Source organism: Schistosoma haematobium, chromosome 1, assembly GCF_000699445.3.
Source record: "Schistosoma haematobium chromosome 1, whole genome shotgun sequence".
Lineage (NCBI taxonomy): Eukaryota > Metazoa > Platyhelminthes > Trematoda > Strigeidida > Schistosomatidae > Schistosoma > Schistosoma haematobium.
The window spans coordinates 19,828,154-19,841,647 of record NC_067196.1 but is presented as its reverse complement, the minus strand read 5'-3'; the positions used below and the strand labels follow the sequence as shown (position 1 = coordinate 19,841,647).

General features: G+C 31.5%; 1 protein-coding gene across 1 annotated transcript in view; it reads right to left on the bottom strand.

The window, feature by feature from the left end:
- Positions 1-13,494, bottom strand: part of SNAI2_2 (Snail 2) — a 109,913-nt gene that overhangs the window by 52,677 nt on the left and 43,742 nt on the right. The window contains exons 20-27 of the mRNA XM_051212307.1: positions 11,759-12,021; positions 10,611-10,772; positions 9,267-9,746; positions 7,026-7,195; positions 5,116-5,281; positions 3,888-4,085; positions 2,135-2,289; positions 440-624 (exon numbers count right to left, since the gene is read on the bottom strand). Coding sequence (XP_051073340.1) covers positions 440-624; positions 2,135-2,289; positions 3,888-4,085; positions 5,116-5,281; positions 7,026-7,195; positions 9,267-9,746; positions 10,611-10,772; positions 11,759-12,021 — 1,779 coding nt within the window. The remainder of the gene's footprint in view (positions 1-439; positions 625-2,134; positions 2,290-3,887; positions 4,086-5,115; positions 5,282-7,025; positions 7,196-9,266; positions 9,747-10,610; positions 10,773-11,758; positions 12,022-13,494) is intronic.

The following is a 13,494-nucleotide window of genomic DNA, read 5'->3' as shown; positions in this document are numbered from 1 at the left end:
GTTGAATACAAAAGTCCTGAAAACTTTGTTATTAAAATGTACACAGACTCCGAGGTATACTAATGTTCCTTTATCTTTTCATGAAGTTTACTACCATGTTATGATAGAGTGACAAAAGTTTCAACTCAGATTTGACAAAAAATGGTGATGTTGGGATTATTGTCGACTTAAAAAATAAGATGTAATCCGGACAATTCATTAAGTAATTTGAATTTACGATTCATGTAAAACTGGATCTTTCATAAAAGTCATGTTTTTATTTTTGAAGTTACATTTTACAGTATATTTTCGGATGCATTTTTAGTCGTTTTGATTGGATTTTGTGTGACCAGTTCGGAAATAAAGTGTAAATTAAACAAAAGAAGAATCTAAAAAATTACACAAACAACAACAGTTTTAAAATAATATATCACTCAGTAATCTACAATTGTTTACCTACCTGATTTCACCAGTTCTATAAGATTCAGCGAATGATTCAATGATAAATGAATCAAAAGAATCAGATTAGTAGATTTTAGTGAATAATCAAATTGTAAACTAGTTATTTGACCAATGATCATTGGTTCATGAAGTAGAAAAAATTTTATACCATCAATAATTTGTTGAAATGCAAGCAGTGAATGTCTGTAATAAAGAATATAAATTATGCATAGATCAGGTCAATGTGTGTTTTGTTTCTGAACGGTAAGTTATTTCCATATTAAACACATAAAATGTTTACCATAATAATAATAATAATAAATTTGGTCATTTCTCCATATTATTCTCTGAAAGTTCAGCTGTCATATGGAAATGATTTAATATCGCTCAAGAAGTCATCTTGCTGTGCTAATGCGGTATGGCAGCTTGGACCGATGCATATATGTGCCTGGTCCTAAGTTGTTTGACACTCACAAAAAAACAGAAGGTGAGGTATTTACTACAGATTGAAAGTAAGAATTTCCGGACGAATGTTAATGTTATTGCAGTGTATGTAAATAAATAAGATATAGTATCATATTATGCATGAGAGAATGTAAAATTCGATTATCAGTAGATTAATTTGAAGAATAATGATTATGCTGACTATAAAATATCTCCTAATAAGGAAAGAACAAGTTTAAAACGTGGTAGGTCTACAAATGAATCCGCAATTAATGGATAGTAATCTACCATATAATGGAAGTAAATCAAGGATATACACAATAAACTGCCAGTGGTGAGAGAGAGATATATAACTAGGTGATAGCAAAATTAAGACAAACAAATCTGTCAGACACTATTCATGAAATCAAGAATGTTAACGTTGTATGATATACACAGAGGAATCACTTAAAAGCAACTCGTATCGATCAGCTGTGTTGTATAGGCACACCAAAGTATTGGATAGTTAATCAGCACCTTTTTCAGAAGAAATTATCCCTACAAAAAGTGCTTATAATGTTGCTGTTAATCTTAAAATATTGTTACAAAATCACGATTTAAGCGAGTAATAAGTATTCGTTTTAAATAACTAGAGTATTGAGTAGTTTGTTTGCAATACACAAAAGAAATCGTAATGTTCAAATAATTAGAAAAACGAATGCAACTCTTATTAGGACATTTTATCAGACAGTAGTCTTTATCTGAGACTGACCATTGACTTTAAAGAATGAACCTATATTTCGTTGAATAATATTAACAAATAATTAATGTGTTTGATGCAACTGATACGGAGAAATAACTAAACGGTTTCATTTAGAATGAAAAAACGTGATTTTGTGTTATGATAAGTTAGTCAAGGAAATAGTCCTACTGATGAACAGATGATATTTTTTCTAGTAGCTACTCATACTTAAATTCTTTAGAAATTTATAATTCTTGATAATTTGTCCAAAAAGTCACTTGAATAATTTAATTTGTTGCTGAAAACGATTGATAATGAATTCTATCTACAACGAAACACCATTACCCAGCTTCCTGAATCTAAGCATATCATTTAAAATTATTGTTAGCAAGCAATAAAAATTAAATCCAAGTAGTGAACACAAAATTTCTCATTCCAAAACGATTGTAACACTCGTTGAACTATTATACCCTAAAAAAAAGTTAAAATATTTTTGAAGATAATTTTCATTATCGTTTACAAAACAACATACAAATCAACGGTATTTACTCAAAAAGTCTTGTTATTCGTTTAGAAATGTCAAAATCTATTGGCTGATGTAATTTTCTGGAACAATTGAATAGATGAAAGAGGAAACGACCACAGAAAACTTGTGTCACAGTCCAACGAATAAAATGCAAAATATTATAATTGTCTAAAAGGATCTATAATCAAAAGAGATAAAGAGTGAATAGAAATTTTATATTTAAACTTTCATTGTGGAATGTCAGTGAAGTGACTGAATAACGTAGAAAAATCATTCTCTTCATACTAGAATATCAACTTTTAGGTTATCTTAGTAAATAAATTAGCCTAATTGTCTCAGCAAATTTCTAGAAAATCCAGTCAACAATCTAGTCATCTCGGTTTATTGGTAATTTGCTGATCATACTCATGTATAAAAAAAGGGCGAAATGCATCTACATGATTAATTTAACTTGATTTCTATGTTACAGAATTTATTGATTTCAAAATTAGTATAGAACATAATTTTCGCATAAATCGTGCTTATTTAAAATTATATCGTATAACCTCAGACTGCTTCTACATTTCAACTTGAACGGTGGAGAAAAAGAGCGAAATTAGTGTGACTTTAATCCAAAGTTAGTTACACACACAAAATCTAGTGAATTGATAGAATTTCACGTGAGCTTGATCTTCTAGAACCTTTTAAAAAACGCACAAAATATAGTGATAACATAGGTGATTCTCCATACAAGATATGACGCGTTATCCTACACTTCTCAAAATGTTTCTGAGGAGAATCTATTCAGTGCTGCAATGATAAAAAAATTCCCGCAGTTTTTTGGGCTACTAAAGAATTTGACAACGAATATTTTCGGACTCCTTAGAAAAGCGAGGACGAAAACACTCAATCTATAATTTGTCATATAAAAATTAATAAGATGATGAAGGAAATTCGTAGCTTTTTAAACTATAGCCCATATTTCACTGCGAAAACTACAGAATGTAACTTCCTACAGTAACTAGAGGACAAGAAAAAACCAGTCAGCAAAGCGAATATTGTTTTGTAATGAACATAAAATGGTGATTGTTGAATAAACAAGACATAGTCATACATGGTCAAAGAAAGTCAATGTGGTGGTGGTGGATGTTTCACTTTATCATTGGCGGATTCGTTTATCAATCACACTTTACACTCCCCCCCAAACGCACACCACGTCCAACGTCTTGGGACGTCGTCGCCATCAGATAACCAGCTTCTTCCAGTGGGCATAGGCTTCGTACATCCCAAACAATTTCCTCGTTTGCCGTCCTCAATTTTGCTGTACGAACTCGTCTGTCAGGACCATAGCTTACTTGTTTGACAATGGCTTTAGATCATAGACTTCTACTCGTTTTAACATTGCTAACAAGAACCAGATCGCGTACGTTCAACTATTTATCTCTTGTTTGGAGGGTCAGTAAATATGCTCTTATCCATCTATTCCAAAATGCGGTAGTTAACCCTTGAGTTTCTTTTCATCTTTTATTGTATAATAAAGTCATATCCACAGAAACATCGTGGAATGAAGTTCGACCGAGGCGTTTATATATTATGTTACATTATTTGGTTGGCATAGTTTTAGAACAACATTTTAACTTTGACGATAGAAATAATACCATACCGTAGGTATTTTAATAGTACATTTATTGATGGGATAGATAACATCTAAAAAAAGTCCTCCTCTCCGTAATTATGACATATTTTGTTATGATAACGAAAGTATTGCATGCAATTTAAAAAAGGGATTACACTCACCTTAGAATGAAATTCATTGTAAAGAACTTCTTCAACTTTTAAAATGATGTTCCAAACAATTTGAGATGATTCATTTTCGTCCAAAGAATTAATGATAACAACTAGATGATTCAGAAGACGTTGAAGTGCATCGAAGGCAGCACAGTTATCGATCTGAGCTATACCAGTAGCCAGATGAGAAAGGATATGATTCGAAATCTATAAACGTGATTTAAATGGAGGTAAGATTAAATTTTCTTCTGTTTACCCATTTCATAGAAACTAAGGTATATATATATATATATATATATATATATATATATATATATATATATATATATTATGGGAAAAGGAAATTATGTTACTTGGCCTTGTTTTAAATTAATTCTAACATTAGTGTTGTGTTCTCGTGCCTTGTTAACTATCACGTGACTAAATCACCAATCAGAACAACAACTTGTACGACCATGGCCTTGTGCTAAACCAATAATGCGTTAAACAGTACGACCAGTATAGAGTCCTTTCCTTACTAGTTCTACTCATCTAGCCCTGCCCGTTGAGTAGAGAACACAATCTCAGCTTCTACTGTATGAATCATATATTTCATACTCAGTTTACATACAAGCAAATCAAACCGCACCACACCATAAAATAAAAAAATAGCAATTATACAAGGCCAAGCCAAAAGTGTGTGTGAGAAGTTGTAACTAATATATTGGAAACAAATTAAAAAAGCAAATCGTATCATAGTAGTCAAGGGGTCAAATAGATCCCGGAAGTTACCCATAGTTTAATCTTCTTCGGACATAACATAGAAACACTAATTCTGTTAAAACAGCTTTGGACAAACTAACTGATTTCGTGATTTATTATGACATAATCTTCTTAGCCTTTGGCTAATATTGATACAAACACCTTATCTTTTTGCTTTGTTCGTCAGAATTTTTCAAATGTTTTAAACACTATTTGGTTAAAAATTCGTAACTTTATTAGAATAAAATATAAATTCCCCAAAAAACGTAATGTGAGATTTCTTGTGTAAAGTAGTGTTCCAATAAATAATCTGATGCATTTACATCAGGTTGCCGTGTGAAGAGGGTATTAGTGATTGTCGTAAAGCTTCACAGTTATGAGTCTTTTATTAACTATGATTATGATATATATAGCAACTAAGTCCTGTTATATTGTTTAATTTAAACAAATCGATCACAACAGATAGAAAATAATGTCTTTTTCCTTGGTACAATACCTGTGTTAAACAATCAATGATGCAGATGACATTTCCACTTTTGCGTATTTTTGTGGATATATTCACCTCTTCAAGTATCAATGATATTTGATCATAACTAGCTGGTAAATGACTAAGTCGACGTAAAAGTAAACTAAAAATGGTTTCACGTTGAGCATTTGCTTGCCTGTTAAAAATAAATAAAATAATGTAGAAAAAAAAGATTAATTAAATATATACACGAAAATATGATTCCGAAGTTGAAGATGACTTACATGATCGAATAATGAATACCCTGAATAAATACAGCTAAGACTTAACGAACTGTTTTTAACATTTCGTGCCCAACTCAAAAGAGGAATGAAGTAATATTCTATGTAAGTGAATTTAAAGTACAAAAGTTTGTTAAGAATAAAAACCTTCAGATAATATCACAATATTTCTTATCCAATCAGCGCTAGTCGATACCTGGAGAGGACTCTAGAATTTTGACATGCTAAAACTATAAAGATACTAACGTTTCTCTTATTGTGCTTCTTACTTCCATCTACCTTCGTTATTTGGAATATAATTTCTTTTCTGTTCAATCCTTTTCTGATTTGGGGACTTGTCGAGTGAATTGGTGTCCAATAACACTTAGCAATAGCAATAGTTGGGTTGTAATAACAGAGAATCATAACAACGCTAAATTCATAAAAGCGGTTATTTCAACGGTAGTGATATATATATATATATATAAAGGTTGCATATAGGGATATGATACAGAGAAAAAGAATCAATCCGTAGAAAGAAAGATATCAAGTAATTTTAATCTCACGGGAAGATAAAGAATGAATAAACCTACACCATTGTGATCGATTCTGAGACATGTCACCCAAAGTTTTCAACCATTGGTTACGATAGTCGCACAGGCCCCAACTAAGTAGCCTGCATCTAACAACATGGATCAGACCAGAAGTTAATGACGTCAAACACTGATGCCACGTTTTGGTTTGGACACTCTTTACTTTCTTCCATTAGTCTCCAACACTGGTCAGCACTGCGCGTCATGGTAATCTGTGATCAGGCATACGTGATACGTGGCCCAACTATCTTAATGGATGGAGATGTACAACCTCATCAACTGATTTACCATCACTCCCTAATATCCTGAGCCTAACCTTACTATTACTCACTCGGTGATCCCAGCAGATTCTGGCAATACTCTAAGAAATATGTGATCAGATAGTAATCTCAATAATGAATGCATCTGTGGAGAAATTAATTTAAAACTTGTTAAACATTAGGAAACGTTAGAATTAGTAAGTTCTATTGAACAGTAATATTTTCCATTAAGAAATATGTGCTGATTACGAGATCATATTTCACAACTATCACATGTTATTCAAATGAAAAGATGTAAAATAACCAGCAGGTCAGGAAAGTAAAGTATAAATGCATGTGTTTATGTGTATAGGACTGCGACATTTTGAAAAAAATTATTTCTAACCCGAACATGATATGCAATCAAGAATCTTTCCTAAAATCAGCATTAAATAATTAGGATTCCGAAGAACTGAAAGTAAAAATAGCACAAAACAGTACTACAATACACAACCTATATTATTTATTCTATGGTTCAGTGTTACAAATGATAACTAAAATCGGTACATCATTCCATAGAGAGTATAAGTTTATGGTTAATCAGGAGGATATGAGAGTTTAATTCAGCTAAGTGTGGGAAATCGAACATTTAATATTTAGGAAGAGAAAAGAAAGTAGGAAAAGTACAAGGAAGTGAGCTGAAATAATAATTTCTGACATAATATTTGTGAACATTCTATTCTTAACGGACCTATCATAGATGAACATTCAACTGGATTAAATATCTTAAAAAGCTGTTTCGATAATTTATATAATCTAGCAGATAATCAATATACTGCAAAACTTACTGAATTTGATTCATTTTGGCTTGATCAACATTTTCCGCTTGTTTATTAATTCTTTGATTTAATGGTTGTTGAATTACAAATAAATCGACGATCACTGGAATCATTGCAGTTAGTACAATACTACCAGGATCATAAGTTTCTGCTGCTAATGCTTCAGCTAAATGAACAACCTGGAACATATACACAAAGTGATATTAAAAGAAGGAATTATTACTTCATCAACTTAGTGGGACAATTACAGACCTGACACAATAGTAGATCATTATAAGTCATTACATAGTAAAGCCAGAAACAAATTCACATGGAGAATAAGAGTAATAAATAAGTTTTAGTTACTTATCAATTAAACTGATTAAATTTAGATGTATGTAGTGATTTACGAAGTTTATGTTTCATTAACATCTCTTCTTTCCGTTTAGAATTAATATGCTTCTCAGTCATCACGAATTGTTGACACTACAATTTATTTTTGAATATATTATATTATAATTTGATTTTTAATTAGTTGCTCTAAGACATTACAAATGACCTAGAGAGCAAAAACGTTTACTGATTGTATTCGCTCCGGTTTTAGTGTGAAGCGCAACCACTCCACTTTGATTATTGATTAATCTTAATGGTTTGGTCATCAGATTTCATAGATTGTTAGGTTGAACGGTTGAACTGACCTTAGTAAAAAAATATTGGAAACTAGAAAGCATTGTGTAACTGCTCTGTGCTCGTGTGAGACAATTGGGCAGTGACAATACCAGAGATTGGACCGAGGACCTCCAGGTCTCACAGAGAGTGAGTAATATTCAGCATTCAATGAGTTACATTCCCAAAACTATTAAGACAAAATAGCTGTTCAGATCCTCTTATTTTTCAGTCATTATTTAACTGTCAGTCCTATGACGAAAACTATAAAATTCAACAATTTCCACAAACCTATTACGCTAACAATAATCGTGTGCTCACCTGTAACCGATTTCGAGAGGTGATTCCAGAGTTACTAGTGAGAAACCGTAACCAGTAGAATTCAATCATGTTGGATGTGAGGTAGTAGAAGACAGTTGTACAATATCGAGGACTGATTGTAAGTCAGTGAATTTAGCAGTTTAAAGGTTAGGTACTCGCCATAAGACCTGAAGGTTCTGGGTGGATGGCCACAGCTGATGAGTACTATAAATGTAGCTTCTTCTGAATAATCTTGGAATACTGTTGTATCTCAGAAAAATTTCTCGACAGAAAGTTTCATAGCTGAAGACGGTTAACGTATTCTATTAGTAGCTAAGAGTTTGAAATTCAGTTTCGATGCATGATCGATGAATTTACAAATTAGTATTTCTGTCAAGCTAATTTAGTGAGAATGCCGAATTCAGTTAAATAAAAATAGCATAGAACATCGAGTTTGATCTCCGATCCAGTAATTATTTAAATTTAACTCCTAATTAGGGAGGCTAAGTCAATGACAATACGATAGAGAATAGTTCAGTCATTATGTTCGGTATAGTTCACAAGTGAGCATTGCAAAACCCTACAGATTAGTGAGAGAACTATCAGATTTCTTTTTACAAGAACTGGTCAGCTGAATGAATTGGATTATTATTTGAACACCGATAAGGCTTATTCTGAATGGCTGGTACTTCTTATCCAAACCGTTATATCTATTTTGCTTCCCCTAGATTTTTATTATTTAATTTAAGCAAATATAGGTTGGAAACAAGTGAAAAGTAAAAATCCTAATGAATCGCTTTTAATGCGCATAAAGGATTTGAACTGAAAAATACTACGTAGTATACTGTATATCAAAAAGGATTTTAAGCAGGAGCAGAAAGTACAGTATTAATGTAGTGACGTGGGAAGAGGAGAAAAACTTATCGTCACTAAGACTCAAAAATAAAACAACATTAATTATTATACTAAGTTCTTTTCAAAAAGGATAAAATGCAATTTGTTCTGCAAAAGCAGCAGTCATCAAATTTCTAGTGAAAAATCGAAATGAATTAATTCTACAATGAAGTCCTGATGTAATACACTATGAACGATTCAGTGAATAGAACAGTGACCAAAATGAAATTGAGATATGGTTAGAAATTATACTTGAAAGTCCGGCGAACGAAGCACCAACTTGATAAAAGACGCCAATGTACACTAAGTTGTAAGATAACTTTTATCATAACCCGAAATTTACTTCCTTACATAGGTTTACATACCAAACCCGTTGGGAAGAAACAAAATTGAGCCAAAATATAAGCCTACCTGACTTAACTCAACAAGACGTGAATCGATGGACTCGTCATTGCCGTTGATTGCACTACTGGTAGTAGAAGCAGGAGAAGTAGCTGAGTTTTCAGAATTACCAGAATCAAGATGCTTAGATTGTGCAAGCGTTGATGCTGGCGGTATTGATGTTAAAGATGATGATATAACACGGTATTGATAAGTCAAGGTGACCAAAAAACGGAATAAAGTGTTCACGAGACGCTGATGTTGTTGTAATATAGTCGGTTCTCTCGAATTCATCATGGGGAACAGAAATGAATCAGAATTGCAGAAATCACGAAAAGTAAACGCTGATGTTGAGGATGATGATAACAAGCGTTTATTCAAATTCAACAGTTGACCCCCTTTAATACACTGACGATTTGAAGAACTAACATTCATCATTGATACTGTCTCAAGACGTTGGATTTCCGAGGACAGATTCTCGCAATGATTAATTACAGTATCTAGAAATTTCTTTAAAAAATATTATTGAAAACACGTGATACACAAATTAGAGTAATACAAGAATAATGTCTATATAATATGATTATGATACAGATCAGAAGATAAGTTATTGAGTAATTGAATAATTTCAAATATGTTTGCAATAAACATTAGATAATTAAAAACAACATATCAAAATTCATACTTCTTAGTTTACTATAAATACGTAGTAGTTCCAATTCAAAAAAATTCATTGAAAAATTTCAAGTAAATAACTTTAAATGACTACAAATTACACCCGGGCGGCCTGCTTGAATATCTGGGCTACCTGTTCCTACCATCTAAATATTTCAACAAGTTATTTGCTTCCTTGTTTGTTTTAACAGATCATTATATCAATTAATTGCATAAACTATTCAGGTGCGTTTGTGGAATGTTAACAACCTTTTATTGTAAAAGTTTCAAAAATTTACAACCAGAGACATCGTGATGGCTGGCAATGTGCATTGAAAAGAATGAATATTATTCAGATATTGACTTTTCAAATGCTAATATTTTACTGGAGATCACTCAATATTTATCGTCAATATCGATCAAGAAAAAATGGAAACTCGCTGAAATAATTTATGCTGAGAATTCTATGTTGTACAAAGCTGCTAATGATAATAATAATAATAATAATAATAATAATAATAATTTCATAAGTGTACACACCAACTAATTTAAACTTATCAATGTTTTTACAGATATCATTTGAAAAGGGTAAATATTTACTTTCAACATAATGAATTAAAAAGCATAGATTAAAAGATTATACTACTATTAAATTAAAACACTTAAATATAATTAACATTGAATTATATATATATTCGAGAATATAATTTAACATTATACCTGTTGTACATCAAGTTGACAATAATTCATTCGTAAATATATTAAATGAATTAGTAAATCTAATATATTCGTTTGAAGTGAATAACAATTTGTCCATTTATAATTTTCCATACCACAAAGTACAATATGTTCAAGGCGTTTAAAAAATAATTGAGCATCAGACTAGAGAATAATAAATAAATAAAAATCTATAATGAGAATTAATTAGAATTAATATATTTTTATATAGTTGAAATTTTTCACCACATTATCTTGTATTGACATGGAATATATTAAAAATACTTTCAGTAGGGCCCTTTATTTTGTCGTCATTTAGGTCAGACGATGTTTGTCGACGGGCTCTGCACTTTAGTGGCTCGGGATCTGACTCCCATTAGATCGTATGAATGTTTGTTGTCGAAATATATATACTGACTATTCTCGTATGTCTTTATCGACTTAATCCACGTTGAGTGAATAACGGAATTAAAAAAAGTCAAATAACGAGAATGGACTTTTGAATATGTATATTTCATGAACTCATTGATTTGAACGTGCGATCGGGGAATGAAGCGACGAGAAGAGAGTAGAGAGAAATGATACGCAGTGGAGATGGCGGGTAAGCCAACCCAATTTAGTCAACCGTTAATCAATATTTATAGTCACACAAAAATAGGCTACAGACATGTGATGAATAGGATAAAAAAGTGTACACACACTCTCAAATAAAAACAGTCAAGGTTGATAAGCGTATAATTAAAAAGGTCAAAATATAACGCAAGAATGAATAGGTTGGGCTGTCCGAAAGCTAGAATAAGGTGTATAGGCTTGACATAACAACTGACACTACATACTCATTAGAATTCAGATGAACCTTAGGCGATGAGGTAATAAAATTAAAAAATAACTTATAAAATTATGAGAATTGTGATATACGGTATAAATGTCATACAATACACATCATTTAGTTTCGACATCGCCCATAAGAACGTCAAATATTGACAACCAAATAACTAATTAAATAGACGACAGGCATAATATACTGATATTTACAAGAGTACCTTTTCTCTTTCATAATAAATGATAAACGGAAAATGAGTGAGGAAAATTCCTATTTTCATGTTTAAATTTGATCACTAGTAAAATGAAGATTAAAATAGAAATCTCACTTTAATTTTTATTGCCGACATAGTTATCGTTTGATTTGGCGTCGTAGCTGACGCTCTATCTGTACTACTTGTATATGTAAGACCGATTGGAATACGACGTTGACGAGCAAAACGGATCCATGCAGAAATTGGTGACTGAATAAGCTCTGGGCATGTAATCCAACAACAAGCCTTGCTTTCTTTCAATATATTTTGATCCCATAGATAATTAGTAAATGTTTTATTCTGATGCAATAATTTACGTATATGGAAATCAACAGTATCTAGAATTTTAATCAAAAGTGGAAATTCGTACAGCTATGAGTGAATGAATATTATCATTAAACGGTTAAAATACTCATACTGTTTTTTGAGATCTCTTATTATAGACACGAGTATTATTCATATAGTTTCACGTTAAAAAAACTTAAATTACTTGTACTATGATAGAAGCCAAACATAAGCCGTGAAGGAATAAAATAACTTTCACAAACAAAACTAAACGATGTAATTTTCACGATTTATTAATAACTTGAAAATTAGGTTACATAACACGGAGGGTCAATGAAAAGCTTGTACTTCCAATCTTGTATATCACATATCTATTAAATAACTGCTATACTCTTACAAAACTTTGCTCTGAAGATATTTTATTCTTTTCAGTAGCTACCACGTACACCCTAGCAATGTAATGTCCAAACGATATCGGAAAAAGCTCTTTACACTGATAATAAATGGGATTCTAATTCAGTCAAAGTGAACAACACAGTCAACAAAGTTCAGAAAAAAATTGAATGGTAACCTACTTGAGCAGAATTTTGTAATCTTCAAACTTCTCCTATGCCTCTAACGCAATAAAGTTTATGAACATGTTAAAATTGACTTTTTATATATGAACTATGTCTCGTTTGATAATTTCTTCCTTTACCACAACCTAAAGGCTTATTAATATAATTTTCAAACGTTTTGGATATAAGAATACAACAGCTTCAATGCATGGTACCTATTGAAGTGTTTAAACAATCATGGAACGTGCCATACTTTCCCAAAACCTTTATAGCCACTATGAATTTTTTGGTTCGTAGCAGGTGATTCGCGACAAAATGGTTTTACCTATAAAATGGCAGATGACTTACGTAATTTTGAAAACAAAATCTAAAACCTATAAGAATTTAAGAAAGTTATTAAAACGATGCCTTTCGAGAATCAGTGTTTGCAAGTGAAATCGAATGGAAAGTTTGACAGTCAACTATTATGATAAAAAAATATACAGTATTACTGAATAGAAAAACATATTGATGATTTTCTACTTTTATTCATTTGAAAATTTTGCCCATCTATTGAATTGCATTGCAGTTTGAGCATAATTTTCTTGATATGTTGTGAGGAATTTTAATGTCGACCTTACAAACCTAGTTTAGGTTCAGTTTATTACTAGTTGATGTTACACATATATACATTAAATACCACATTTGCAAATCTTCCATCAATCGTCCTCTACATCTTTCATGCTTTTTCCAATTCTTAATTCCTTTCTGTTTCCATCAGATCAGTCTTCTCAGCCTTCTTTTTGACAGGCATTCCATTTTGATTGGTGTTACATACTACTTATGTCGACAGACATAAGTAGCATACACCACACACATAGAGAGAACAGTAAAGTGGGATTTGAAAACGATAAACTTAACAGTCAAAACAGATTAACGAAAGACAAAAAAACAAAGTTCTGCAAAATTATTATTGTGGAGTAGGCAAAA